The sequence below is a fragment of the Coloeus monedula genome (assembly GCF_965178545.1).
Source record: "Coloeus monedula genome assembly, chromosome: 19".
Lineage (NCBI taxonomy): Eukaryota > Metazoa > Chordata > Aves > Passeriformes > Corvidae > Coloeus > Coloeus monedula.
Genome location: NC_138799.1, coordinates 2,268,379 through 2,296,240, shown reverse-complemented (window position 1 = coordinate 2,296,240; position 27,862 = coordinate 2,268,379). Strand labels below are relative to the sequence as shown.

The 27,862-nt window shown below is 43.7% G+C and overlaps 1 protein-coding gene across 1 annotated transcript; it reads right to left on the bottom strand.

Annotated features, from left to right (window-relative positions):
• Nucleotides 1–175: 175 nt before the first annotated feature.
• LOC309580257 (myosin-4-like) lies at nt 176–26,860 on the bottom strand (the record flags this gene model as incomplete). The annotated part of the gene is made up of 39 exons (XM_082294098.1): nt 176–266; nt 638–772; nt 1,191–1,286; nt 1,366–1,470; nt 2,627–2,797; nt 3,927–4,052; nt 4,147–4,350; nt 4,436–4,744; nt 5,153–5,277; nt 6,060–6,225; nt 7,092–7,275; nt 7,764–7,960; nt 8,543–8,661; nt 9,069–9,195; nt 9,288–9,677; nt 10,428–10,518; nt 10,605–10,750; nt 11,363–11,539; nt 12,210–12,452; nt 13,064–13,319; nt 14,647–14,783; nt 15,618–15,741; nt 17,086–17,203; nt 17,814–17,901; nt 18,451–18,530; nt 19,804–20,113; nt 20,455–20,625; nt 20,705–20,854; nt 20,955–21,073; nt 21,488–21,626; nt 21,841–21,944; nt 22,041–22,139; nt 22,228–22,291; nt 22,388–22,480; nt 25,382–25,493; nt 25,583–25,610; nt 26,171–26,327; nt 26,419–26,562; nt 26,657–26,860. The coding sequence occupies 39 exons, from the start codon at nt 26,858–26,860 to the stop codon at nt 252–254; spliced, it is 5,823 nt and encodes a 1,940-aa protein (XP_082150224.1). The 3' UTR covers nt 176–251.
• Nucleotides 26,861–27,862: the final 1,002 nt, after the last annotated feature.

Here is a 27,862-nt window from a genome sequence, read left to right as displayed (position 1 = left end):
ACTTGTCAATCTCATAGCGAATCAACAGTCCATATAGCCGCTAAAGCATCACCCAGGTTTATTTTATATATATATAAACATATATATATATATATTTATGTATATATAAATAAAATTTCCCACAGCTTCACCTTAAGGTTGGCTAAATATAACACACACACACTGGGTTACTTGAACAGAGTAATGGATATCTGCTGGATACACAGAAGTCTCTATCAGGAGGGAGCGTGCTGCAGCTCTGGTCAGGAACCTCATTTCTCTGATTTCTAAATGTAGACAAAGGAAGATAATGCAGAGGGTATTGGAGCAACTGAATTATTTGTGGTCTTGTTTCAGGTGTGTGGCTATTGCAAATGTTCTGCCATTTTATGATGAAGAAGTCCTATCTCCCAATTGTGCTGAAAAGACCTGGATTCTTAGAGTTGCTCATATTTGGTCTGACTCCTATGAGGCACCGAAAGGACTTTCAAAACGCGCTGGTTTTGAGTAAGTGACAATTTCTGGCCTTTCTTTATGAGGACACTCCGGTGAAAGAGTGTGAGGAATGCAGCTGTGGCTGTATTCTGGGTGTTAGGGCAGTGATCTCTGTGACACTGCCTGCACGGGACTGGTCCCTCTCTGCAGCCCTCCAACTCACCTGGCTTTCAATATCTCGGCTTTTGGCTCGCAGCTTGTTAACCTGACCTTCGGCAATATCAGCTCGTTCTTTCGCCTCTTCCAGCTCGTGCTGGACCTTGCGGCACCGCGAGAGATTGATGTTTGCCTGTTCCTCCTGGAAGTCAGACAGCATTGCCAGAAATGAGATTGCCCTGTTGCCACTGACACCTGTGGCTGTGCCACGGTAACATCACCCGTGTTGGTCTCACAGGTACATCCCTGCACTGCCAGTGCTCTGTGTGTTTATATCCAGTACCATCCACAACACGACCACTCGGGGCACAGAACAATTACCCCACTCAGTTCCAAATGGGAAAATTGGCTTTTGTGGCTCCAAAAGTGCAACAGTTCCGGGAGAGCTACAGCTATGCCCACTCTGTTGTGAGCCATAAGTCTTTATAAGGTAAAGAATATTCAAAGTCAGTGGCCATAGCTGTCCTTTCAAACTCAGTATTCAATTATTTTAAAGATCTAGGAACCCCACCTTTCAGAAATCTCTACCCAGGCCCCACTGAAAAGAGTCCTCCACTCACAGCTTCCTCAGCCTGCTTCTTGTACGCTTTCACTTTTAACTGCAGCTTGTCCACCAGGTCCTGGAGCCGAAGAATATTTTTCTTATCTTCTTCAGACTGTAGGAAGTGAAAATCAAGTCAGCCTTGGAAGATGAACAGAGGTGATCCATATAGGAGGGCAGAGGATTTGCAGTACCTGGTAAGTGAGCTCCTTCAGCCTCCGTTCGTACTTGCGAGCTCCTTTCAGGGATTCTATTCCTCGTTTCTGCTCGGAATGAAGCTCATTTTCTAACTCATTAATCTGAAACACAGAATCACAGTGAAGATGGCAAGCTGCCCAGAATGGCTCCTGATCCTGCTGCAAGGTTCTGTGGACCAAGGCTGCAGAGAAAGTGGCAGAGCAGGGCAGCTTCTGCAGCTGCTTCTTGGGTCTAGACTAGCTAAAATATGCTCACTATGTTAAGTTAGTGGTGACATAGCGTGTGAATCCACAGTTGTTTATAAAAGGAACTTAGCTGTGCATACCTAGAGCATTTATGGTCAAAATTAGGCTTAAATCTGTCAGGAAAGGAAATTGAAACAAGGAAGGGAGGGCTCTATGAATGTTCAGCAGGTAAATGGGGAAAATCTGTTTCATTTTCATCTTTCATTTGTTATCTCTGAGAGTGTCAGTGGCATATACTATTCAGGGACAGCATGGAAACCTGGCTGCTGTCTGTTCCCTTTCTTCTTGTCCAACTTCCACAGGCATTAAATCAGAGGTGTAAGGTGGCTTATGTGTGCCTGTGCCCCTCTGTAAAACTGCTGATTTCTACTCACTTTTCGAACCTTTTACCAGCTGCCTCTACAGCCTTCCATGGCAGCAGAATTTCACTGCCCACTCAGTAAAGTATTTATTTTTATTTGTTTTAAAGTTGAAGATGTGCTGGTGTCTCCAAATGGCAGAGTCCCAGTCTTCTTTGTCAATACTCATAAATCTTTGTCTTTCAGATCCTTCTCAAGTTGCAGAGACCAGAACTGCACACGGTGCATTTATTATAGTGGCAAGAATTGTTGCCATGCAACTCTGTCTTGTTCTCAGTGCCTTTCCTAATGAGGCCAATTTTTTTTTCTGTTTTAGGCTTTTGCTTCTATTGCACATTTAAAAGCTTCTGAAGTGTCCATTGCCAGTTCCAAGTCCACCCCCAAGTAAATATGTTTTAAATTATTTTTCCCTAGACAAAATTACCATCTATGCCTTCCTGATGTCCATCTGCCCCCATTTTTGCCCACTCAGTTTTTTTGAGGTCATTCTCAAGTTCATCACCCACAGTGCAAAGTTTGGCTACTCAGCATAGCTCTCATCAAACCTGCTGGGAATACCTGGGGTTCTCCCTGTTTTCACCCTCCCAAGAGGTTCCAGCAACCAAGGGCCCAGTCAGAAACTTCATCTTAGTCTACCCAAGTATTCACCATACCCTGGCCTCCAGCTTCTGGATCTGCTTCTTCCCTCCCTTCAGTGCCAGCTGCTCGGCCTCATCCAGACGAAGCTGCAGGTCCTTCACCGTCTGGTCCAGGTTCTTCTTCATCCTCTCCAGGTGGGCACTGGTGTCCTGCTCCTTCTTCAGCTCTTCTGCCATCATGGCTGCCTGGTTGTGGTGCACAGTTATGTCACAAATATCCCCATCCCAGCAGTTCTGTGTGCCTGGGAGCAATGCCCAGCTTCACATTGGTCAGTGACTCTGCACATTCTCAGTCAGTGCCCCCGGCCTTGCTATGGCTCTGTCATACAAACAGGATCACTCTTTCTCAAGGTCTGTATTTCTAAAACTGCTCCACCTTAGAGAACAGACAGGGTTGATATAAAGAAAAGAATAATCAATGCATGTGAGTGGCTTGGTACCGAAGTTCTATTTTTTAAGTTAGTCAAAATTGAAGTATCTTGAAGTATCACCAGCTAGCACTCTGCATCTCTGGGTTTCCTAGTGATTTTGTGTATCTGGCTATTTGGTGCCTAAATTTGCCAAAGTCAGACTTCTAAGCAGTTTTTGCCAATGAGATGACCCTGAGTACCTCAAACTGCACTGAAAAGCTTATGCCTGCTGAGATCCTCAGAATCTGAGATAAATGGCTATCACCAACGTGGCAGAGCAGAGAGGTCAGGGATCCTGCAGCACTGCTGCTGGTGGGCAATCAGGACTACACACTGGTGCACCAGGACTTGATGCAAGAGTGTCACCATTTTCTGTTTAATATTCCTATACCTTTCCTAGATGCTCCCATTGTATTGTTACTTCTGATAGGGTGGAACCTGCAGCCTTATTTAAATGAAACATTTATATTCTCTCTTTTTATTTCTTACATGTCTAGCATTTGTATAGAATTGTGTATGATTTTAGTCCTAATTTCTGATTTTCTGTGCTGTGTCTACACAGGCCTTTGTTTCAATCTACTCTTTTTCTATTACAATTTTGCCACCATCTGTCCTATCCTGCCTGTTACATTTACTCTGGAAGCAAAAGTGAATGGTTATGGAGAAGGGGAGAGAGAATGCCTCTTCAATACAGACAGCTAGCAGGACATGAAGACCCTTTCTGAAGGGGTCTTCTGTGACAAGTAGTAGGGAAATGGCTGCATGAGGCCCATGTGGGAGGGATTGTGTGTCACAGGTATTTTCTGTTGAAGAATTGTTTCTCTTTCATCTGACTGCTGCCTTTTTAAAGTGTAGAAGTGACTGTGGCAGTACAAAATGCAAGGGAGGCAAGCAAGAGGACTCACATCTGTGATTGCTTTCTTTGCTTTTTCCTCTGCATTTCTGGCTTCCTGAATGCTGTCTTCAACTTCAGTCTGTAAATGAGCTATGTCCACTTCCAGCCTCTTCTTGGTGTTGAGGAGGCTTGTGTTCTGTTGGCACAGTCAGCAGACAGGTCATTCCCACCCCATTTGTGCCACTCCCACACGCCTGCAGTAATCTCCTGTACCAGGAGATGCCAAATACCTGTGAGTGGAGCAGCTGAACTCTCTCACTGGCATCCATCAGCTCCTGCTCAGAAACCTTCCGGGCTCGCTCGGTCTGCTCCATGGCAGCTCTCATCTCCTCCATTTCTGTCGTCATCAGATTGTTCCTACGCTCTACAATAGCAAGCTGCTCTTTCAGGTCATCATTCTCCCTCAAGGCATCATCTAAATGGAGCTGGGAATCCTTAAAAGGTGAAAGCACCGTGAGACCCAGAAGCAAGCAGAGTGAATGGCAAAGACCCATGGCCCAGTAGCCTTGGGGTCCCTACCTTGAGTTGCCCTTGCACAGCTTTAAGGTGCTTCTGTGTCTCTGCTGCCTGGCAGTTGGCATGGCTCAGCTGTATTTCCATGTCATTCAGATCTCCTTCCATCTTCTTTTTCAGCCTCAAAGCATCATTTCTGCTTCTGACCTCAGCATCCAGCATGGTCTGCATAGACTCCAATACCCTCTGGTGATTCCTCTTCAGCTGTTGAATTTCCTCATCTTTCTCTGCAGTCCTTCTATCAACGTCTGACTTCACCTGGTTCAGCTCCAGCTGAACACGTAGGATTTTCCCCTCTTCGTGCTCTAAAGAGCCCTGTCAGGGTTGGAATATTGTCATTTGTCTCTGTGGTGTCCATTGCTGGGAAATGGCCATGCAGAAATGTGACCCTCAGCAGCTGGGAGGGCAGGTGTATTTACCTTACCGTGGACCTTTAGAGAAGACCAAGCACTGAAAAAGCTTTCCATGGGAGCAAATTCAAACAGATGGTGCAAAATGAGCTCAATTTTAGACCGGGACTGGGGGTTTTTTTGTGCATGACAGCATAGCAAGGAATGCCACATTGGTATGGCAGAGGAGCAGTCCCTGTGCTTTTTGGTCTGTCTGTGCTGTCTTACTGCACCTTTGGGACAGTTTCAGGATAAACAGGAATATAAAACATACACCCAAATTTTCTCCATTCTTGGTTTCTCTAAAAGAAAGCCCCTTATTGAGGACACTTGCCTCTGCTTCTTCTAATGCTGCTTGTAGGTCACACTTTTCTTGCTCAATTTGCTTCTTTGCTTTCTCCAGCCCATGATTTGCTTTTCCAGACTCAGCAATCTGTTCAGTCAGATCAGAAACTTCCTCTGCAACCAGAAAACACATACTCAGCTCCTCTCAGATAGTGTGATCAGTGGCACCTGCAATTGCTCTTTGGCAGCAGGAGTGACAGAAGAGGCTCTGATGTAATGGGATGTAACAGTGAGAAGAAATAATACGTCTTGTCTTGTGTGCAGTCTTTATTTCTGATAACCTGCACATCCCAGTTCAGTGTGAAATTTGAAAATGAGAGGGACCAACTGAAGTGAGCTCAGAAAATAATGTCAACTTCCTCCAGGTAGTGAAATTACATCTCCAGAGACAGTCGTGTTTGATTGATCTCTTTATGCTTAGATAACCCCCAGTGATCACTCAGTTCACAAAAAGGATCTGAGTTGTACTTCCTTTATATAATTAGTTTGCTTATTAAATGCCAATACATTGTGCCACAGCTACATGATCCTCCAATAATCAGGAGACACACAACAGCCCTCCGGATTTTTTCTAGTGGCAGTGACTGAAGAAATCTGAAAAAACTGAGTATCATCATAATTTCTGTCTATTCTGTTAACTTGGTCCCTATCCATGCATAGAATTACAATAGTGTGGAGGAGGGGGAACATCCTGAGGAAGCAGCATGCTGTAATGAGCCGTAAGCGTGTGCTTGAAGGTGACTTTATGATCAGCTGCACAGGAAGGAAAGTCACCACCCTCACGGGAAAATCATAAAGAGCAAAACCCTGGGAAGAGGGAGAGCTCTGGTAGTCCAGAAATGTGGAAGCAGCTAAGGGCTCATGGTGAATCTAAGCTGACAGACACATGAACTTACGCTGGAGGTTCTTGTTCTCCCGTCTGACAGTCTCAGCCTGGTCAAGCATTTCTTCGTAGGCGTTCTTCATCCGGAAGATCTCGGTGCTGAGAGAGCGAGACTCCTTCTGGGCAGCCTCCAGCTCAGTCTGGCTCTCCTGGTACTTCTGCTTCCATTCAGCCAGGATCTGGAGTGACAGGAGAAGAATGGCCCATTCTGAAGCACTCCCCTCTCTGCACCTTTATATGACAAGAACCCAAGAGGCCTGGCCTATCTTAACAGTCTTTTGCTTTGGACTGTCCTCTGCCTGTGACAATCAACTCCCTGTGATCCATACTCTGGCTGTTTTGGTGGGAGCTACTTAAATTTGCCTCTTCAGTCAACACTAGTGCATGCCCCAAGCTATCAGGAAGAAGTTTGGTTTGACACCAGCCCAGACATCATGTGGTTCATCTGAAAAAGGATGTGTGAGACTTCATTGTGTTGCAGGAGCCAGTTGTCCTGGACTAAGCCCACCAAGAAAGGTCATATTCTACCAATTCTCTCCTGAGTTTGACACCACAGACCTGTGAGATCCATTTTTAGCAGTCTTTTCACTCCCACAGGGGTAGGCCAAGACACAGGGCTGTGCAACATCATTTGGTCCAACAGTGCAGATTCTTTTAAGTGTTAGTAAGGGCCGTGAAGGCTGGAACTTTACATGAGTCTGAGGCTCTGCCTAACCCCAAGGTTAGGCTAGCAGACTAGCAGCAGGGCTTGTTAGCTTGCATGTGAGTATTCACTCAGTCTGTTTGACCAGTCTCCCTTGTGAAGACTTCATGCTTTTTAAAACTATCAGAAGGTACTTTATTATTTGCTGTGGTCACCTGGGGTTACTTACACAGTGACTTTTTCTTTACCATATGTCCCATTATGGGGTCCTTACCATAACTTTGCTTTGGGTAAGATGCAGTTTATTTTACTGTGAGTGCAGAACTTTGATAACTTCAGAATTTGTCTTGTCCTATCAAACATCTAATGATGTTTAGATCTGGCATGGTCTTTTGAACAAACCTTGTCAAAATTCCTCTGCTTTTTATCAAATGCTGCACAGACTGCATTTGACCTCTCCACATCAATCATGAGGTCATCCACTTCCCCCTGCAGCTTCTGCTTTGTCTTCTCCAGTGAAGCACACTTTGCATTGACAGCCTCAATCTGCTCCTCTGACTCCTGCAGGCGCTGGGCCAGCTTCTTCCTGCAGGACAGGACGTTCAGCACTGAGAAAAGGAAAATTCTGACCTTCTCAAGAAATGGACATGAAAGGAGTTTGGAATGAGAAAGATGGGCAGAGAGAGAAATAGATGATGCTGTGGTGCCAAGAGCCTGGGGTGGCACAGCACTCTGAAGTGGTGCATGGAATGGGAGAATACGTACCCAGATATGTACTGTACCAATGTGGAGAGGGACCAGAAATATGCTTTCGGTACCAACAGTGTAAAGAATGTGCCTTTTCAACTACTGTGATTAACTCAATGCACTGGAATTCTCCTTTATGTAGACACCCCTAAGCCTCTGCCCCTACTCCTCCTTTAAATATCTACTCACTCCCCTTTTCACTTCTAATAAATTACAAAGCACACTGCTCTGCATATTCCCACTACAAACATATTCTGGTTTCCTTCAGTTCTTCACTCATTATGCTTAAATATCCTTCTACTTCCTCCAAGCCATCTCCCCACGTACTTGGCCTCCTCGAGCTCCTCCGTGCGCTGAATCGCGTCCGTCTCGTATTTGGTTCTCCACTGGGCCACTTCGCTGTTGGCCTTGGACAGGGCGCGCTGCAGCTCCCCCTTGGCCTCCTGCTCCTCCTCATATTGTTCCCGGAGCAAGTCACAGTCGTGGCGAGCGGACTGCAGGGCGTGGGCCAGGGCGTTCTTGGCCTTGGTAGTTAAAATTATACAAATTGTCAGAACGCTAATAATTAGTGACTGGATATTTTTCCAGTAAAATATTCTTATCTCCCTATCCATGTGCTACAGTTGCTAGGTAAACAGAAGGAGCAAAATGCGTAACATTAGGGACTCTGTGTTTCAGACTTGATGTTGTTAAACAAGGTCAGGTGCTTGCCCATCTTGTCTGGGATAACACTTCTCAAACGCATCTGCACCAAGTGTTTCAGGCAGAGGCAAAATAAATCCAACAGACAAAGTGAAAGCACTCCTGCTCTATTTCCTTTTTTTTCCCTTGCTTTGCTTCAGGGATTTCCAGTAGCAGTACTAGGTATGGGCACAGAGCTGCTTTCACTCACTTCTCTCATGTTTTTGAAGTTCAGAATTCATGATGAGAAGGGCTTAAACTGTCTTGCCTATTTAATTTTTAGTGTCTCCTCTCTGTGCTGTATTCCAAGTCAAAGTTCAAAATTTTCACTGTTCTGATGTCTCTTCTCTGAGGAGAAATCAAATTAATTTTTTTAGTACGTCGATTTATTTTAAAATTTGTTGTTCCAATTGAAAGCAAGTCACCTTATTTTCTTCCTCTAGTTGTCTCTTCAGCTCTTCAGTCTGCTGAGTGAAAGTATGTTTGCCTCGAGTTAACTGAGAAATCAAGGACTCCTTCTCCTCCAGTTGCCGAGTGAGTTCACCTAACATGAAAACATTGATTTTTTAAATACAGAGATACGAGACATAAAACAAATCAATGACAGTAGCTGGCCATGTAGAAAGGGATTACAAGATATAATGTGGTAAACTGAAGAGAGAGTAGCAATTGCATTCCCATAGGAAAAGCTGTTGAAGAGAAATGCTGTGCTGGCATTAAAGAAAAGATGAACTGAGCACAAACTCACATGTTCATTTTGACTGACAGCACTGCTGGTTTGGCTGTATGTGTCCTTGGGTAGAGTTTCTATGACTGCCACCAGGAGGAGATTCTACATTCTGAGTTTTGTTCAGCTCACCAAGTGAGGAATATGTTACAAAACACACAGACATTCAGGCAGCATATTTAATTACTTGACACTGGAGTATTACATTTCATCAAGGGACGTACCGTTCTCAGTCTGCAGACGTGTTTTCTGTGTGTTCAGATCGTTAATTAGCCGCACATGTTCATCATCTTTGGCTCTGACTTCACTGAACTGGTCTTCAAGAGCTCGGCACATCTTCTCCAGATTGCTCTGTGAAGAGATAGAAAACACATCCCTCAGCTCATCTAGTTGTTCAGAAGAGCAATGCTAACAATGAGAAATATTTCTCCCTGTGCAGCGACCTTGGCTTTAGAGACAGACTCCATGTTGCTGGCCAAGTCATCAATCTCCATCTTCATCTCACTCTTCTCCTTCTCCAGCTTCTGCTTCACGCGTTGCAGGTTGTCGATCTGCTCCCCCAGCTCAGCGGTGCTGTCCGCGTGCTTCTTGCGCAGGGCGGCAGCCGTGGCTTCGTGCTGCAGCGTGGCCTCTTCCAGGTCACGGCGCATCTTCTGGAATTCTGCCTCGCGCTTCTTGTTCATCTCAATCTGAGCTGCTGTCGCCCCTCCTGCTTCTTCCAGGCGCTCGCTGATCTCCTCCAGCTCCCTCGACAGGTCAGCCCGATGCTTCTCTGCTTTAGCGCGAGAGGTTCGCTCTGCCTCAATCTCCTCCTCCAGCTCCTCAATACGGGCCTGTGAGAGTTAATTGGTTAAAAGGGGACTTTTAAATGGACAGGTTTAAAATTATCACTAAGGAATAAAGAGCAAGCATTCACATCCATTAATACAGGCATAGAAAGAGAAGTACCACTAGAAATTTCACTGTATTGTGTCCTAGGAGAGATAGTATTCAGTTTTGGAACAATAGTGAATGTAAAATATGATAGTTTATTTTATGTTATAGCTCAGAATGGGTTTATTATTTTTTGAAGGCTTTAGAGTTGCACTTTCCTGAAGAAATAGAGGGAGTGTCACTGGAAAATATAAAGGAATGTGAATTTCTTAGAAATTTCCCAGAAGTCAGGCCAAAACAAAGCAGTGTCCTTTCTCCATCAGCAAACAGGGTGGAAGGAACTTCAAGATGAGCAATCATGGGGTAATAGCACTGAAGAGAGCTCTCTTCCTGGTTCTGCATTTAGAAGGTTATCTTTGTCCTGATCATGACACATTATGTCACATTCTGTTGTTTTTTTAGAAAAGCGATTCTCTGTGGCTGCACATCTGTGACATTTCACTAAGAAATTTCCTACATAGTCATGTGTGATTAGAGGCCAGAGTTTCTGTAAAAGTGCCCTTAGATGGGAACAGCACCCAGAGTCCCATATTAATGGTTTTATTAATGTGAGGGAAAATGTTTTTGTAGAATGATCTAAGAATAAATACCAGTTAATTCTAAGAAATTTGTGCTTGCTACTAAAATTATTAATAACTCCTAGACTTTACCTGAATCTCCTTGATTTTCTTTTGCAGCTGAGAACTTTGAGCCTGCTCATCTTCAATTTTACTTTGCAACTGGCTAATTTCAAAATCCTTTCTGTTAAAGAACAAGAAGGTAAATTCAATATGGTTAAGATAAAACATTAATTTCAGAATTCAAAGTATAACAAGTCAGTGTAATACTTCTTTAGCCTGTCATCCATTTGTTGCTTATCATTCTCCAGATCCATGATGGAATCCTGAGACATTTTCAGATCACCCTCCAGCTTTCTCTTTGCTCTCTCAAGGTCCATTCGCAGCTTCTTCTCTTGTTCCAGAGATGCTTCAAGCTAAAACACATAAAACATACTTTGAAAAACATGAATTATACTTCAAAAGTAACTATACTAAATTTAAAAATCTAACTAAGTTGGAAATTGATGAATAGAGAAAATAATCGGGGCATCTCCTCCTGTGTGGCACTCTCACCGTGAGACCAGAGCTGCCGTGGTGATTTAGTTTCAGACATTGAACTGTCCACAGCTTGGCTATGCACAGTTGAAATACCAGTTTTTGAAAAAACAGAAATTTAATTTTTCCAGTAGCTGCAGTTTCTAGCATATAGACTGCTAAATATGGACAAATTCCCAGTATTCATAACTTCCTGGAGTATCTGCACACACAAACAACTCTGCAGCAACCTTCAAACTGTCACAGGTCTCCTGCTCCAGCTAATGGGTTAAATCAGATCACAAAAGTCTACACTGCTGAAATACCTGGTGATGAACATCATAGATGTGCTGGATTCCACAATTCCCTGTCAATTAGCAACGATTTATTAGCTGAAATTATTAGAGCTGGCTTGTCTGCTTTAGGTGTTGCTTATACTCCCAACTACAGATTTTTAGTCTGCTGTAATCTGTCACAGTGTACATATACACAGCCCAAAAAGTTTTACTTACATCATCTACTTGCTGCTCCAGTTTGGTCTTGGCTTTGGCGAGGGTGCTGACTTTGTCTTCCTCAACTTGCAAGTCATCCAGTGTCTGCTGGTGGGCTTCCTGGAGGGCCTTTTTCTCCTTAGTGAGTTTAGAAATATTTTCATCCAGAGCTGCCATCTCTTCGGTGAGATTCTTTACCTGTTAGACAGCCAGCATCCATCCCGTGAGGGGATGCCTTGAGAAATGGCACACTGAGAACACAGTGAGTGCATCCTTGCAAAACCTTGCATGCATATAGTCCAAATGCTCCCCGCAGAATATTGATATTGATTGTAATGAGGGCAGCAGCATTTATCATGGCTGAGAGTCTCATCTCTCTGATCCTGCAGTGGTAGAAATTCCTGCTTTAGTTGTTTTTGATCCCCAGCCCTATCCTACTAAATTTTATAGTGAAACATGCTCGATTTTCACTTTCCTCTGCAAGTTTTTCCCATTGGGATTTACAAAAGCCCTCTGAGTTCCTCTTGCTCAAGGAATATCTTTCCTGCATAGGATATATTTGCTATGAAAACAGCTGTAAATTCTCAGCAATTCAGATTCTTTAAAAAGAGATGATCAAGTGCTAAGCATAGCCAAAAATATGTTAGGTTTTCCATAAAAGTGAAACAAACTACGATAACATCACAAAGAACCTTAACAGAAACAATTCTGTCAGCTGATTGATTAAGTGAAAATACCTCTCTCCTATGCATTGGACACATCTCACTTCTATTCAGAGCACTTAGAGGTGACTACAATTTTCCACAAAACTGACAAGCTGTATAGGAGTGCTGTGTGGGGAAGAATAATTCCCTGATTCCTTTGTCACCTTATTCTCTGTTGCATGCTTCTCCTTTTCCACTTTGGCCAGAGTCATCTCAAGGTCATCAATATCTTTCTTCAGCTCCGAGCACTCATCTTCAAGTTTCCTCTTCTTTGCTGTCAGTTCAGCATTTGTCTCTTCTTCATCCTCCAATCTTTCATTTAGTTCTTTAATTTTAGCTTCTAGCTGGATTTTACTTTTAATGAGTCCTTCACATCTCTCTTCAGCATCAGCTAGGTTTTCACTCTCCTGTCAGAACACATTGAAGGTGCATTATATTTATCAGAAAAATGACAAAGGACAGTTAAGACCCTTGGTGAGTGAAACAATACAGGGGCTTTTTTGAAACTCAGCTGCTTTGAAAGTTGGATGCTTTCAGACAGCAAGTGACATGTCCACTTGCACCAGACTGCTCTTGGCCATGTAATATTTTATTACCTTTCAGAACCTTACAGGTGCAATTTCAATCTCTTTTCAGCAGTATTCCAGAGAAAAGCAGATCCCACAGTTTTCAGTCCTGCCTCTGACAGAAAAGCACTCCTGCCCTGGCTCTGCATTATAATGGCAGCAGATGTGGAAACGGCCTATATTTCATCCCAAATCAGACACCACTATGAGGAGCACATTATATATACTGTAGAATGTCTGATTCTTCCACTGGTGAGGGTGTTGGAGCTTCCTGTATTCCTACTGATATTTGGGGTATGCTTTGCACCTTGCTTAGGTGTAAGTGACACGACCAGAGACAAAGCAGGGGAGGCTTTGTCCCTATTGCATGCCTGTTTATAGAGGACAATGGAAAAGAGGAGAAAAAGAGCAGCAGAGGAAGTGGAGTGAATCTGAAGATGGAGGTTACTCACAGCCTGCACTTGGAGCTGCAGGTCATTTTTCTCCTGCACAAGCTTCACCATTTTCTCCTCCAGCTCCTTCCGCTTTGCCTCAGACTTTGCAAGCTCTTCCTTGGTTTTCTCAAACTCCTCCTTCATGTTGGCCATCTCCTTCTCAGACTCTGCACTCTTCAGCAAGGGCTTGATCTTGAAGTACAATTTCATCCATGGCCAGTGTTTGACATTCATGAATGCACGGATGTTGTATTGGATAATATAAATAGATTCTCTGAAAACACATGAAACCAGTTTGTGAGGGTGGTGAGACTTGAGCTGGAAACATACTCTGATTATTTGCCACACGGCATCAGCATTTACCTCAAGAACACTTGCACAAGAATTTTTTTCCTCACCTCCCTTGCTGTTATTAGAGTCATTTTAGGCCCTTATTGCAGAATGTCTGGTTCAGTAGCTTGACTAGTATCTATTGTCTGAATAGATAAGGAAGAAATACTACAAAACAGACAGACTTCTCTGGCATATTGACTGGGAATCTCTGAGACTTTCCTCAGTCTCAAGGAAAATGCAAGTGCTCAGGTAAATACCAGAGTGAAAACAGACATCCTTCAAGTACTGCTGCTAAGATTACAAAGCTGGAAGTTACTGCCAATTGTGGGAACAGCAGCTTGGTGCTTTTTGGGCCACTCAAAATACCATATTAGAAATTATTAAGACAGAAACTGAAAAAAAAAAGGAAACACTTTTATGGTGTTGAATACAAAGGATATTGTTAATGCCCATTAGTGCAAAGGGACATTAGACAATTCCTTGCAGAGAAATCCAGTAAGAGTTATTGAATTCTTAGAAACTATGGCTGGCTCAGGAAACACCTGAGCTAAATATATGCTGCAGAGTATTACAAATAAAAGCAATTATTTGGCAGAGTGTCCTGTACATTTATGCAAGCCTTGCTCCCCCTAAAGCTTTCACTTGCCAACAACATTCAAGAAAGTTTGCTTGTTTTGTCCAGTGCTGTCACTCCTGAACTCTAAATTTTGCATGATTCATCCCATCTCAAAGGGGATGAATGAAAAGCTGAAGGGGATGTGGAATAGTTGAAAGTAAGGAGTACTTCTCTGTCTAAGCTAGGATTGTTCATCTTAGATGGTGGAGCCAGGGAAGGAAATTAAAGAAAGGGAGAGCAGAGAGTGATTACACGTCATTCCTTACAAAATCAATGTGATCCAATTAAATGATGAGACAACATGTTGAAAACAGAAAAACCTTAGCCCTTCTTCAGTTGGCTGTCTCTGCCACAGGATTCTTTAAAGGTTGAAAACAGTAAGTGCATTCCTGGAGGAAAGGTTCCTTGTTACAACTCAGTACTGTGGTCCAGCTGCAGGGTCCCATTGCTAAACAGACACTGCCAGAATTTGTGAGACTCTCAGGAGGAAGCTGATTGTTTGTACTTGCTCTGTTTGATTGTTTGTACTTGCTCTGTTCCCCAATGATTTCTAAGGTTCTATCCCAAGGACAGCTTTTTGCCTGAGACAATGTATTACACCGATGGAGCTTTGGTCTGACACAGTAAAATTGCTCGTGTTTGCTTATATTACCTTCTTTCATTCATCTTTTTAAATTCAGTTCTCATGAGGTACCCTCTGCATATAGCTTGTGTATGAGTGATGAGGCTCACAAGCTTCTCATCTCTCATCTCTTCTAGGAGTCCCAGGAGACCTGCCTTGAAGAACACCTAGAACATAAAAAAGGGTCAAACAGTTTGAGGCTTAGGTAGATACATGGCCATTGACAGCTGATGCAGGGTAGTACAAGGTAGTTTAGGAAAAATGCCTGCAGGGGAAGGGTTTAAGAGCTAGAGAAATTTTCTGTCAGTATTTAAATCCTCAGTGTTCCTGTGATTCATGAAAATCACTCTGTGTATGACCTAACCATATTATTGTGGTGTTATTTGATGTCTGCTCCAGTGTAGTTTATGGAAAATTTATTTCATCCCTGGAAGTGTCCAAGGTCAGGTTGGACAGGGCTTGGAGCAACCTGGCATTGTGGAAGGTGTCCCTGCCCATGGCAGAGTGGTTGGAACCAGTTTATCTTTAAGGTCCCTTCCAACCCAAACCATCCTGTGATTCTATGTCCGTTCAGTAATGTAGGCAATTGGATTTTTATCCAGAGATAGCACGGACTGGGTTGTGCTGACCAAAGAACAGTGTCTCACCTAACACTGCTTTGGGTATGGAATACACACTTGGTGTTCTTGAATCCCCTGAGTAGTAGGGGGACTTGTCTGAGCCCGTCTAACCTCCACTGATATAAATATGTTCCACTGGCTTGAGAAAGAAGCAGCAGAAAAATCTAGTTGCAGCCACACTGGGTCATTCTGATAACATGGTGTTCCCAGGGCTGGCAGTGCTGCCCCTCACACAAGAACCACACAAGTTCTCTGTAGTCCATCTTGCTAGTGGTGTACTTTGTTCATAATCATCATGAAGGCTGATTTAGTATGCAAGAAACACTTTCAACAAACAAAATATTTTGCTTAATTATACCTACTGTTCCACAAGGACTTTACCTTGGTGTGGCCAAATTTATATTGGTTGTGGTCCACATCAATGGAGGAAAGAAGCTTTTCCGAAGCCTTTTTGCTGTCAATGAATTGGCCTTCTGGAATGGCTGAGGCGTTAAGGATCTTGTATCTGTGGTAAGACAGGTTGCAAGAACTGGTTGCAAAGAGGATGAGGAAAATAGGATCCATTGTATGTCATAAAAGTACATGAAAACTGAGCTGCCTAAAAGCAGCTGAATATGTCATCTAAAATCTAGACAGTGGTGCCTGGTTGAACAAAACATGATGAAAAGGGGGCACATCTACTCTTAAGAGCAATCTGTTGGTTGTGTAACAACACAGTGTGCTGCTACGTACAAATCTAAGGCACATACTTAAAGAGTGTCTGCAGGTCCAGAAATTAGGAAGAGCATAGAACATGTCAACCTCTTCTCAACTTGTTTCATTGATCAGAGGAATGCTACTCAAATTAGAGTTGAAGGTTAATTAAAACTACTGACGAAGATCAGCTATATTCCAAATGCAGATCTTGCACAGCTCAGTCTCTACAAGTTGTACCACTGAATACTTGAGTGGATGGAAAATGACATGGTATTAATGTGTAAGTGCTAACAGAAATCTTATCATTTTGCTAAATGATTAAGGTAATCCTGTGTTGTGGACAGGACCATCTAATCCTTCTAAAGGGGTTTCTTCTGATACAGCAATGTGGATGTGTGACTGTACACTGGAGTACTTCTTATTCTCAAGTCTACCTTGAAAAAGAGTATGTAAAATCATGACAGTGATAATTGTCTCTATTTTTGGCTTCCATTATCATTCCTAAAGCACTCTGTGGTTCTGGACCGTGGCCATTATGGACGGATTCTTTCATCTGTCACTTCAAATTAAAATTTGACAATCGAGACTAGCTAATCCCTCACTGAACACCAGGTTGCAGGACATCTTCAGAGAGATCTTGGGTCCTTTTCACACCAGTGCAGCATGAGAGGTGCTACATGTAACTAGAACAGCAGATGGTTCTGGTTTAGCACTCTGTGGCAACTGAGCCCACATGAACCAGTTTAGTTGTCTCCATTTTAAAGATGAAGAAATCAAGGCCAGAGACAGAGCACTGTGAGGAGGCTCGTGTGGATTGACTTTGTATCTGTACTCTGGAAGGCTTCAAAGACTAGTCTACAATGGCACCTTATTCATTACACTGCAAGTGTTTTGCATCTCTTTGAATCATCAGGCATTGGCTTCTGTTTAGAAATTACACTGGTTCTGATGTATCAAGAAATCTCTGGTCTGGTCAGGGAGGGAAACACTGGAGTGACCTCAAAACAGTATTAATGACTTGGTTCCCTCCAATGCCACTAATCTCGTCTGACTGGGAAAGTGTCTCTCCATGGTGTCACCAGACATGTCACCTGAGCTGTGTGTTTACTGAGGCCTTTTCTCAACAGACAGTAAGTAGTGACTGAGGACCTACCGTTGCTTAAAGTCTGCATAAAGGATTCTGCTTGGAAACCCCTTCCTGCAGATTCGGATGCCTTCCAGAACCCCATTGCACCGCAGCTGATGCATCACCAAGTAATGGTCCATTACACCTTAAACAAAATACATCCATCATGATTCTGTTTTTATTCCAAGGAATCTTCATATGTATTAGCATTCCAGAATGATCTCTTCTTTTTTTTTTCTTTTTTTTTTTTTTAATTCAAGCAAGTTGTGGAGAGTTGCATCAGTGAGCTTTGCTACGAATGCAAGGGCTAGCAGTGCTTGTGAAAAGGCATCAGGCCACATTTCTCAAAAAAATGACAGGATGGTGCTTTAGGAGACCAACTGGAAAATCTCCAACAGCATCAGCCTCCTCACTGGATGTAGGCAAAGGTGGCATAGTGTAGTGCCATCCAGACAAGGGATTTTCTAATGCTCTTACCCACAACAGACAATTATATCTGCTGTAATCAAGCATATTTTTATCACCTTCAGTTCTGAACACACATTAAGCAAGGATGGGTAACTTGTGGACCATGTAATGCCCAAAATTTTTCAGTCACAGTAGACAACACAAAAAAGTTCCCCTTGTTACTGTCTTGCAGGCCAGCCCCCAAAAGGACTTCACATGCAGAGGGAGCTATTTGGGAAATCGGTGTGGAAGCTTAACAGGCCAGTTCCTGTCAGTCCCACATCTTCAGAATATAATGATGGACTTACCAGGTGTCTTGGTCTCGTTGGGGATCAGGCAGCGCACAAAGTGAGGATGGGTGCTTCTCAGGTTAGTCATCAATTTGTTCAGGTTTTCCTGTAATAGAACGAAACAAGGGTTTCAACTTCAAGCTACAAAGCTTTTGCATTCCTATTTAATTTCAGGGAGTTATAGAATCACAGAATGGTTTGGCTTGGAAGAGGCCTTCGAAGGTCATCGAGTGCAGCATCACTGTCCTAGGCAGGGGCACCTTCCACTGTCCCAGGTTGCTCCAAGCCCCATCCAACCTGCCCATAAACACTTCCAGGGATGGGGCAACCGCATCTTCTCTGGGCAACTTGTGCCAGGGCCTCACCACCCTCAGAGTGAAAATTTTTTTTTCTTATATCCAATTAAGATCTACCCTCTTCCAGTTTAAAATAATTGCCTTTTGTCCTGTCACTACAGGCCCTGGTAAAAAGTCTTTTTCTGTCTTTCTGATATCCCCCTTTTATATATTGAAAAACCAGAATAAGGTTTCCCTGGAATCTTCTCTTCCCCAGGCTGAGCAACCCCAACTCTCTCAGCTTTTTTTTATAGGACAGGTGTTCCAGCCCTCAGATCATTTTGTGGAAGCATGGCTCATGTAAAAAGAAATTCACATACCCTGAACACAGCAGACACTGTCTGGAAAGAGCCCCCCTTCTTCTTAGCACCCTTCTTGCCACCACCACCACCACTATCACCTTGGAAGAAGTAGATGGGAGGTGAAGAGTTAGAATAAGCAGTACATTTTGTAGGCCTCACCTTCCTTGCTTGGGCCATGGACCAATAAAATACTTAATTTTAGATACTGGCATGCAGCTCCCTGAGAGTTTAGTGAAGTGCTGCTGGGTAGTTGTTGATCAGAGGGCAGTGTGCTTGGTCCAAATGCAAGACTCACGTTGCATTACGGTGTATGTGGCTTTGCTGGTATGGAAGGACATTTTGGCCTGGTGTAAGTTTCCTGATGGTGTACTCTGTGCTACTGGTCACATATTGCTTTCACTATTATACAAAGCCCCATGTAAAAAACCAAAATTTTAAAAAAACAAAATTTAATTCGGTGGAAGACCACAAGAATGTGACTCAGACATCCATTTATCAGTGCAGGGAAGTCTTCTATAAAAAAAAAAAAATCTCCTAATCCAATATTTCAGGTGAATAATACAGCTCTATTCTGAGTTACGGCAGGATGCAAATTTTAGTCTCGGGAATACAAGTCCAAGCAGCTCAGTGTCTTTCCATATTTGCTACACCTGTGAACCCAATTAAATCGAGTCTCTTGAGCCTCAGACCCTGTGAACTGTAAGTCTGATGGACTTAACACCTTGTCTGTCATTGACTTGACTACTGCTGTACACTGCCTCTGCTTTTTCGCCCAGCATCCAGGCTACCAGAATATTGGGGTTTTTTGGTAGAAATCTGGGCGGCCATTTTTAGTAAGGCAGACCTACTGACTGTCTAACTTGATGGTCTTCACACACAAAAAAGGGCAAGAGATGGGATTGCACTCTGATGCCCATAGAGGACTTCTAAATTTTTTCTCTGACTCTCTGTTTTTCTGTCGTAACACCAGGACTGCTCAGCTGGATATGAAATAGATCCATGGTATCCTTTTAGCTCTTCCAGTACCCCTCCAGAAACAAAACTCTGTCTACAAAGACTAAAATGCTTGCACTTTGCACATTTATTTGGCCCTGTCTAGTGGCTGAGTAAACATGCAGGTGATTCACAACACAATCAGTCAGGAAACACACACCTCCTGTCACTTGGGTTTGGACTTGCTGTGCTTTACTTCTGTGCAGCACATAAATGTGGTGTTTCCAGCAGTTCTGCATGTTAGTGTCTTATTGTTGGCATATCTGGTTGCACACAAGGTCACCTTAGGGGTTGGTAGCCTTGAACCACAGAGAGGAGAAGCAGAAGTAGGTGTTAGTTGAATTTTCCCTTATTGGTTATCACCAAAAAAGCACTTACCTGTTTCTGCACTAGCGTAGTTAGAAAAAAGGAAGGACAACAGCTTCAAGGATGATTTCTGGTACAACCCCACAACAGTTTCATTCAGAGGGTCCTTGTTCTTGTCAAGCCAGCCAGAGATGTTGTAGTCCACTGTGCCAGCATAGTGCACCAGGGAGAAGTGGGCCTCAGCCTTGCCTTTTCCAGGCTTGGGCTTCTGAAAGCTGCTGGACTTGCCCAGGTGCTGGTCATAGAGCTTGTTCTTGAAAGAGGTGTCAGTTGCCTTGGGGAACATGCACTCCTCTTCCAGGATGGAGAAGATGCCCATGGGCTGGGAGAAATATGGATACATAAAGAAAGTAAGAGGTGGGGAGGGGAGCCATTACTGCACGGAATAAGACTTGAGGTTCATCTCACTGTTACAGGCAGTTGTTAAAGTCATCAGATTAATATTGTGTAGGCATTCTCCCTTCCACCCCAGCCATGTTGTTCAGGAAACCATTGTTTGTGCAGAGACAGCCCATTGTTCCAAAAGCTTTGGTTTTATAAGCTGCTTATTTTGATATGAGAAGGTAATTCAACAGTAATGTGTCATTTTATCGAGAATGAGTGAACTACAATAAATGATCATAAAAGAAATGTGCTCTCCTACAATGAAAAGATTTCTTCTACCTTCTCAATGAGCTCAATGCAGGCAGCCAGGTCCATGCCAAAGTCAATGAACTCCCATTCAATTCCCTCCTTCTTGTACTCCTCCTGCTCCAGCACGAACATGTGGTGGTTGAAGAACTGTTGCAGTTTCTCATTGGTGAAGTTGATGCACAGCTGCTCCAGGCTGTTGAACTACAAATTCAAAATACAATAAAAATGCTGGTTAGTTTCAAGCAGTCCTCAGTGGGTAAGTGTTCCTATGGGAACTCACATCAAAGATCTCAAAGCCAGCAATGTCCAGGACACCAATGAAGTGCTGTCTGGGCTGCTTCGTATCCAGCTGCTGGTTGATGCGAAGAACCATCCACAGGAACATCTTCTCATAGACTGATTTAGCCAATGCACCCACTGAATTGTACACCTGTGAGAAGCACAGACATGGCAGTAACCAATGCTGAGTTAGCTTTAAAGTTGAAAGAACACTCTGAAGAAATTGAAAAGCTGATGAGCTGTTTATGTACCTGTTGGACATTTTGTCCTTTGGTTACATATTCATTCCCAACTTTCACCCTGGGATAGCATAAAGCCTTGAGCAAATCAGCAGAATTCAGACCCATCAAGTAGCCAGCTTTGTCAGCCACTAGGATCAGAGACAGCAAATGAGTTCAGTAGAGACAAAGAAAGGTGTCCTGGTCCTCTGGGATGTTTCTGTTACAAGGACCCTATTTTTAGTGCAACTCAGATGCATCTATTGTCAAGAGAAGCTCCTCTCCAGTCTCATGGAGAATATTCCCCCTGCTCCAAAGGCAATGTCTCAGCTGCAACACAATCCTGTGCCTGTGCCTGGAGGGCTCCAGCAACGCTTAAGGTTTATGTCTTTCTGTTTCCTTGTAGAGCATAAATTAAATCACTGACTTTGTGAAACTCGAAACGATCATTAAAAAAGCTAGTTTCTGGAAAGGAAAATAATTTTCAAAGTGCTGGGCAGTTTCTGGGGCGGGGTTGCTGCTCTCTGCTGGTGCAGCTCACAAGCAAACTCTGCAATCAGCCCTACCTTCTGTGCCGTCGGGCTCCGCCTGCTCCTCCCGCTGCTTCTGCTTGAATTTCATGTTCCCATAGTGCATGACAGCCCCTGTCAGCTTGTATATCCCCACCTTCTCATCAGGGCTGAAGCCCAGGATGTCCACAGCATTCTGCAGAGGCAACAGGCAAGTTGGGAAAGCACAAAGTTCTTCAGGCAAGCTGAAGCACAGGGGGCAGGTGGGGTTTCTGTCCCTGCCTGTGCTGAGTGTGTCAGCACCATCCCAGTCCCGTGGCACTGGGCAGCAGAGCCCGGTGCTGGGCCTGGCTGGCCAGACCTCCCTGGATGCAGCTGGGCTGGCTGCAGGGCTGCTCTGCTCTACTCACATCTGTTGCCAGCAGCTCCTCGCTGTCATCAATGCTGGCAACCGTGACTTCTCCTTGGCTCACATAGAGGAAGTCATAGGGGTTGGTGGAGATAAGGAGGAGATCTGCAGGTATATGGGTCCCCTTTAGTGGCACTGGGGCAGGTCACAGTGGGAAGAGAAAGCATTCACTGAGCCAAGCCCAGCACTGTTGGCACTCACCAATGAGCTCTGGCTTCTTGTTGGACATTATCTGGTAAAAAATATGATAGCTCCTTTCACTAGACAGCTGAAAGGTGACTCTGGATTTCTCCAGGAGATCTAACCAAAAGAGAGGTGCTGTTAATCTCCTGATAAATTGAGCTTGCAAAAGCATACATTCTGCTTGCACTGACTTGCTCCAACTCACAGGTTTCAATATCTGCAGAGGCCAGCTTGCCGGTAGGTCCAAAGTGAATCCGGATGAATTTTCCCTATCAAGGAGTGCAGATCAAACCATTGGTTATGACAATCAATGAATGAGACTTGCATTAAATATCTTCATTCCAACAAATCTGAAATGAACTCACAAAGCGTGAGGAGTTGTCATTCCTCACAGTCTTGGCATTGCCAAAAGCCTCCAGCAGTGGGTTGGCCTGGATGATCTGGTCCTCCAGGGTTCCCTGGTTGCAGAAGAAAATGCTTCTTACCAAACTTTACTACTTAGCAAATAACAAATATTGCAAAAGGAATATTACAGATAATTTTTACATATCACATGTGATTTACACCTAAAAATTAACAGAGTTCTTAAGCACTCATCAGCCAGCACTCACGGATATGACCAATGGTTTCAAAGGGAAGTGTGCTGAAAGACAGATCTGTCTTTTGCTTGCTTCTTGTATCTGATACCACATATTGGATATCACATACAAAGTCACTGCAGTGGAGTTCAGGGCTGTATGAGAGGTGTTTCCATATTCCTGTTCACAAAGGCCTTGGCAGCTAAGGAAAATGTGAGAATTCTGGACATTTTTTTGAAGGTTTCTTGAGCCCACAACACACAGAAAGAAGTACAGACTTTGGTAGGAAACACCTCCCAAGGGAGAATGTAAAATGTTGCAGTTGCATTCAAACAGCAGCAGCCTTTCAGGATGCAGGAATGCAGCTCTCAGCATGCTTTGAAGAATGGGACATGGACAAAGCCTGATGCTCAAATACCAAGCTTAGATAAGCAGAGGACACAGACTCTTCGATTCTTTTTTTTCTTTTTTCGCTGCATTGTTGCAGAAGGAATGATCAACATGTAAAGTTTTGACACTGTCTTGTATCTCTCTTGGTAGGCACAAAAATATGGAAGGAGAAAAGCTTCTGTGACATGATGTCTCTCCTTTTTGGTGCAATACAGTCCAGGAAGCACAGTCACTAGTGTGACTCTAGCAAAGTGATGACTGATCCTGCATAATCAGAGCATGAATGTGTTGCTAGGGATAATTTCCAAGACAGATGGAAATCAAAGAATAAGGGAAAAAAAAAAGATAAATTGGTTTATATCACATGAAAGATGAGCGGCACTGTTTCAGTTGCTGTGTCTTTGTGTGTGTAGTGCTCAGTGCAGCCTTGAGCATGTTGCAGGGGAGAGGGGCTGCCATTCCCAGCACTGTCTGCAGATGGCACAGCAGGTTTAAATTAGTTTTTGTTAGTCCACCGTGGAGAGGGACCTCTAAAATTAAGGCAACACAGTACTGTATGGAGCTCTATATCGTTTTTTTAATAAAAAATCCTAAATCCATAGAACAGTGCCCTCTCACGTATCTTTCAGCTTTCTAAGTGATGGAGAGGAGAGGAGAGGAGAGGAGAGGAGAGGAGAGGAGAGGAGAGGAGAGGAGAGGAGAGGAGAGGAGAGGAGAGGAGAGGAGAGGAGAGGAGAGGAGAGGAGAGGAGAGGAGAGGAGAGGAGAGGAGAGGAGAGGAGAGGAGAGGAGAGGAGAGGAGAGGAGAGGAGAGGAGAGGAGAGGAGAGGAGAGGAGAGGAGAGGAGAGGAGAGGAGAGGAGAGGAGAGGAGAGGAGAGGAATGTGTGTCAGTGCAGCTGACTACACCAACACCAAGCCTCTTTTGAGTGCACAGCTGTAACCAGGGAACTCAAACAGTACCACTGTACATGGATAACAGTGTGGAAGAAGACATGGCAATTCTTTACACAAGTTCATTCTGGAGTCCTGTCTACAGGCTGGGTGACAAAGTGCTGGAGGCTGAGACCATATTTTGGGGAAATGCTGTTACATGTTTCCCTTATTCCTATACCATTGCCTGGCATCTGATTTCAGCTTGTATCTGCCATTGAATGCTGGGCTGAACAACCTGAGTGTTTCATTTAATGCCCTTATAAGGAGGAATATACTGTTGTCACAGAGACTGAAATGCTAAAAAAATAGGGTATTCTGTGAATACTCAGAAGAGGGCAGAACAGATTACTGTCAGTCTGAGAGCCAGGTGATTTTCCCTCTATCACACATGGTCTGTACATGTCTCAGCTGTCTTGAAGCTTTTCTGAGATCAGTCCTGGCATAGTGAGCAGCTGATGAAAGCTGAGCCCAGGAGATTCTAACATGGTGCTGATGGAAAGAGTGCTTGTGATGAACTTGCCTTGGCCATAACAACCCATCAATCACAGACACCTGCCTCTGAGTGAAAGAATATTCAGCCTTGGAATCTCCTTAAGCTCCACTATGCCCTCGGATACTCAAATAACATGCTGACACGTCACACGCTTTGATGAGCATCTCACAGGCTGTGGTGGCACACACTTGTGCCACAAGGGTGTTTGTTGCTTGCTCTGTGCTGGGGAATGAAGCCTGTGCCTTGCAAATGCACCAGTGGGCTCAGATTGCAGCAGCTGTGCTGCTCAGCAAAGGGACATCGAGGCATGCACTTTCTTTTCTGCAAGGATCCTTTCTGAGGTTACTTTCTGACTGCCAGGCAAGTGGTTCCAGCTGTCCCAAATCCATCCTTTCTCTCATGCTGTCCCTCAGGACTGTTCTGTTGACCACAGACAGACAAACCAGCCAGTGGAAACTACTGCCTGCTGCAACTGAAATGATGCTTAACTTCAGCACAGCCATTCTGGAGTCCAGAGTTCCTGCACTTCCACTGTCAATAGGAAAGAACCAGGGACCAGGAATGGCACATCCATGTGCCAGTGGGAACTGACTGCTCTCTTTTCATGTGCAGCCACTCAGGTGCTGTGGATGTGGCTGATCTCAGAGGATGCTGATGAACAGGTACATAGATGGACAGTCAGCACAGAGAAAGCTGCTGTCTGACATTATGTTCCCCTCTCTGGTAAAGACTCCCCTGTGTAAATGGAGGTTTGGGCCTTTCCTATATTGACAAAATGGTCTTGGAGGCTGGGCAGCAGGGGTAAATGAGCACAGGTGTGCTTGGGTTGTGTATCCTGACTGTCTTCTCACCTGCACAACACTTTCTGCCTTTAGATAGTCCTGCAACCCCAAAATACACATTGGTACTTTCTCTTCAGCTAGCACAGTGTGGGCAAATACTAGAAGGGGGAGCTGACGTCATACCTGCATTTTGCCAGGCTGTGGATCTTTCTTCTTTTCACCAGTGACTGCAATTGTTGCAAAGTACTGGATGACACGCTTTGTGTTCACAGTCTTCCCGGCACCGGATTCTCCGCTGTTGAAATAAAAATGTTAATTATTACAGGAAACAGGAAACATCATCACTTGCTGTCAGCTTTGTCACTCGTACCAAAACATACTCACGTGATAAGGATTGACTGGTTGTGTCGATCTGAAAAGAAAATCAGAGAAAGAGCTGTTCAAGTGAGATGTGGAGGGCATCAGTTCCTCAGACACAACTAAATGACTTCAAGGGAAAGAACTATATTATATCAATATTTATCACTTTCTTACAAGATAAGATAAATGATGTATTAACATACATTATTGTGAATCTGGACTTTTTCTTTTTTTGTACAGACAGGGATGAAATAGCACAAAATTTAACTTCAAGCATTGATTCTTTACAAGGCTTCCCACTTACTATGTGTTTTCTTTTATGTAGAGACCTTGGCTTAAATATTGTTTAACTGTAATCTGATTATTTGCTGTGTTTCTTTACCATTTCTTTAAATTCCTCACAAGGAGAGGGGGCACAGAACCATACAGCCAGCTACTTCATTATCTGATAGCCCAGACACCATCAAGATTTTCATGGTCTGATCTTGCGCTGTGCTCTAGGACCATGGGACCACTGAGTAGAACCTGAAATGCCTGTACTAGCAAGTGTTCCTTGACCAAACAGCCAGCCTTACATATATCAGGGCTTTCCACTTTTGCCAAACGACTCACCAGTCAGCATGAACTGATAGGCGTTGTCAGAGATGGAAAAGATGTGTGGAGGGGCCTCCTGGCGCTTCTTGCCTCGGTAGCCAGTCACCACCTCCGGGTTGTACACCGGCAGCCACTTGTAGGGGTTGACGGTGACGCAGAAGAGACCCGAGTAGGTCTGCAAGGAAGGGACACAGCACGTTGGCTTCCCCTGAGCCTGGCCCAGCACTTCCTGCCGCTGCCCAAAGGAAGCTGCTGCTGCCACTTACGTAGATCATCCAGGCTGCGTAACGCTCTTTGAGGTTGTACAGCACAGCGGGTTCGTGGAGGTGGGTCATCATGGCCATGTCCTCGATTTTATCGTACTTGGGAGGGTTCATGGGAAAGACTTCATCGTCCTTTACAGTCACAGTCTAGCAAAAAAGGAAGGGAACAACAGGAGAAATCTAAAACAGGGAACTGCCTGAACTGGAGGATCACATAGGAGTAACAGTTGGTATCACTTACTGTGTCATCATGTTTTTTAACGGTGACTTTGCCACCTTCTTTGCTCTGTATGGTACCTTTCACGTACATTTGCTTATCATCTACTACAAAACAGGCTGACTTAGCATCAAATGGGCGATTCTGGGCTTCAATTCTCTCCTTCTCTGGCTTCCTTAAATAGGGAGCAGCTTCTCCAAAGATTGCCATCTCTGCATCTGAACTCATGCCTGCAGTTGCTCTGGAGGAATACAGAAAAGTTGCGGAAAGTCTGTGCATTTGTAATTTACGTTTATCCAGACAGTGGTCATGCTCAATGACTAATAGGAAGAGGAGGACTAATCAGGCACTTAACTTCTGCCTCAATTTTAATTATCCACTGAAGAAGTGCTAATAAAGAAAGTTCCTTTTGTAGACAGAGATGTATGGTCTTTGGAGACATCCCCCTTAAATAGGCCTATGTGCCCAAATGAGAGCAAAGAGAATATCAAGTTACAAGTCTTCAAAAGCTGGTCCTGCTCTGTCTTCACCTGCTGTTCACTGACCTGCACAGCCACATCCTTCTCAAAGCCACATACACAAATCCACTGAGATCGTTTCATTGGACATCTAAAGATTTAGACAAAAGTAAGCTCTGTGAGTCATGTAGATTGGCTCCCACGTGTGATTTCCAGGTGGAGGTATGTTTAACACCCTCGGTTTTTGATGTATTAACACCAAACAGGGGAGGTTCAACTAGTTTCTGGCTGTACCAAGCAATGGAACAAACTGTGAATGTCAGTCATCAACCATCTAAAGCCAAACCTGTTTATTGTATGAGCCAAATACAAAACATCTTTTATGTTGCAAAATTAGCCAATAAAGGAATATAATGTATATTACAGATAATAATTAAGACCGTAATATTAGCTAAATAACATAGTATCTTGGTAAATAAGTATGTGATATAACATTTCAAAGAATTTCAATTATAGCTTGAACATATTATAGCTTGAACCTTTATAGAGTAATATTAGCTATGGATCATTAAAAGACAAATCATATGTACCAGATATTGTTAGGGGTTTATCTAGTAGAGATATTTGAGAAAACTGATTTATGGTCTGTTTAAATTTGCATTTTTTTAAATATCTAGTAAAAATTCTTCAACACAAATAAATGCTACTGCTTGCTATGGTCAAAAAGAATTGTCATGGATAATTCAAGAGCATCTGGAAACAGCACAAGTAG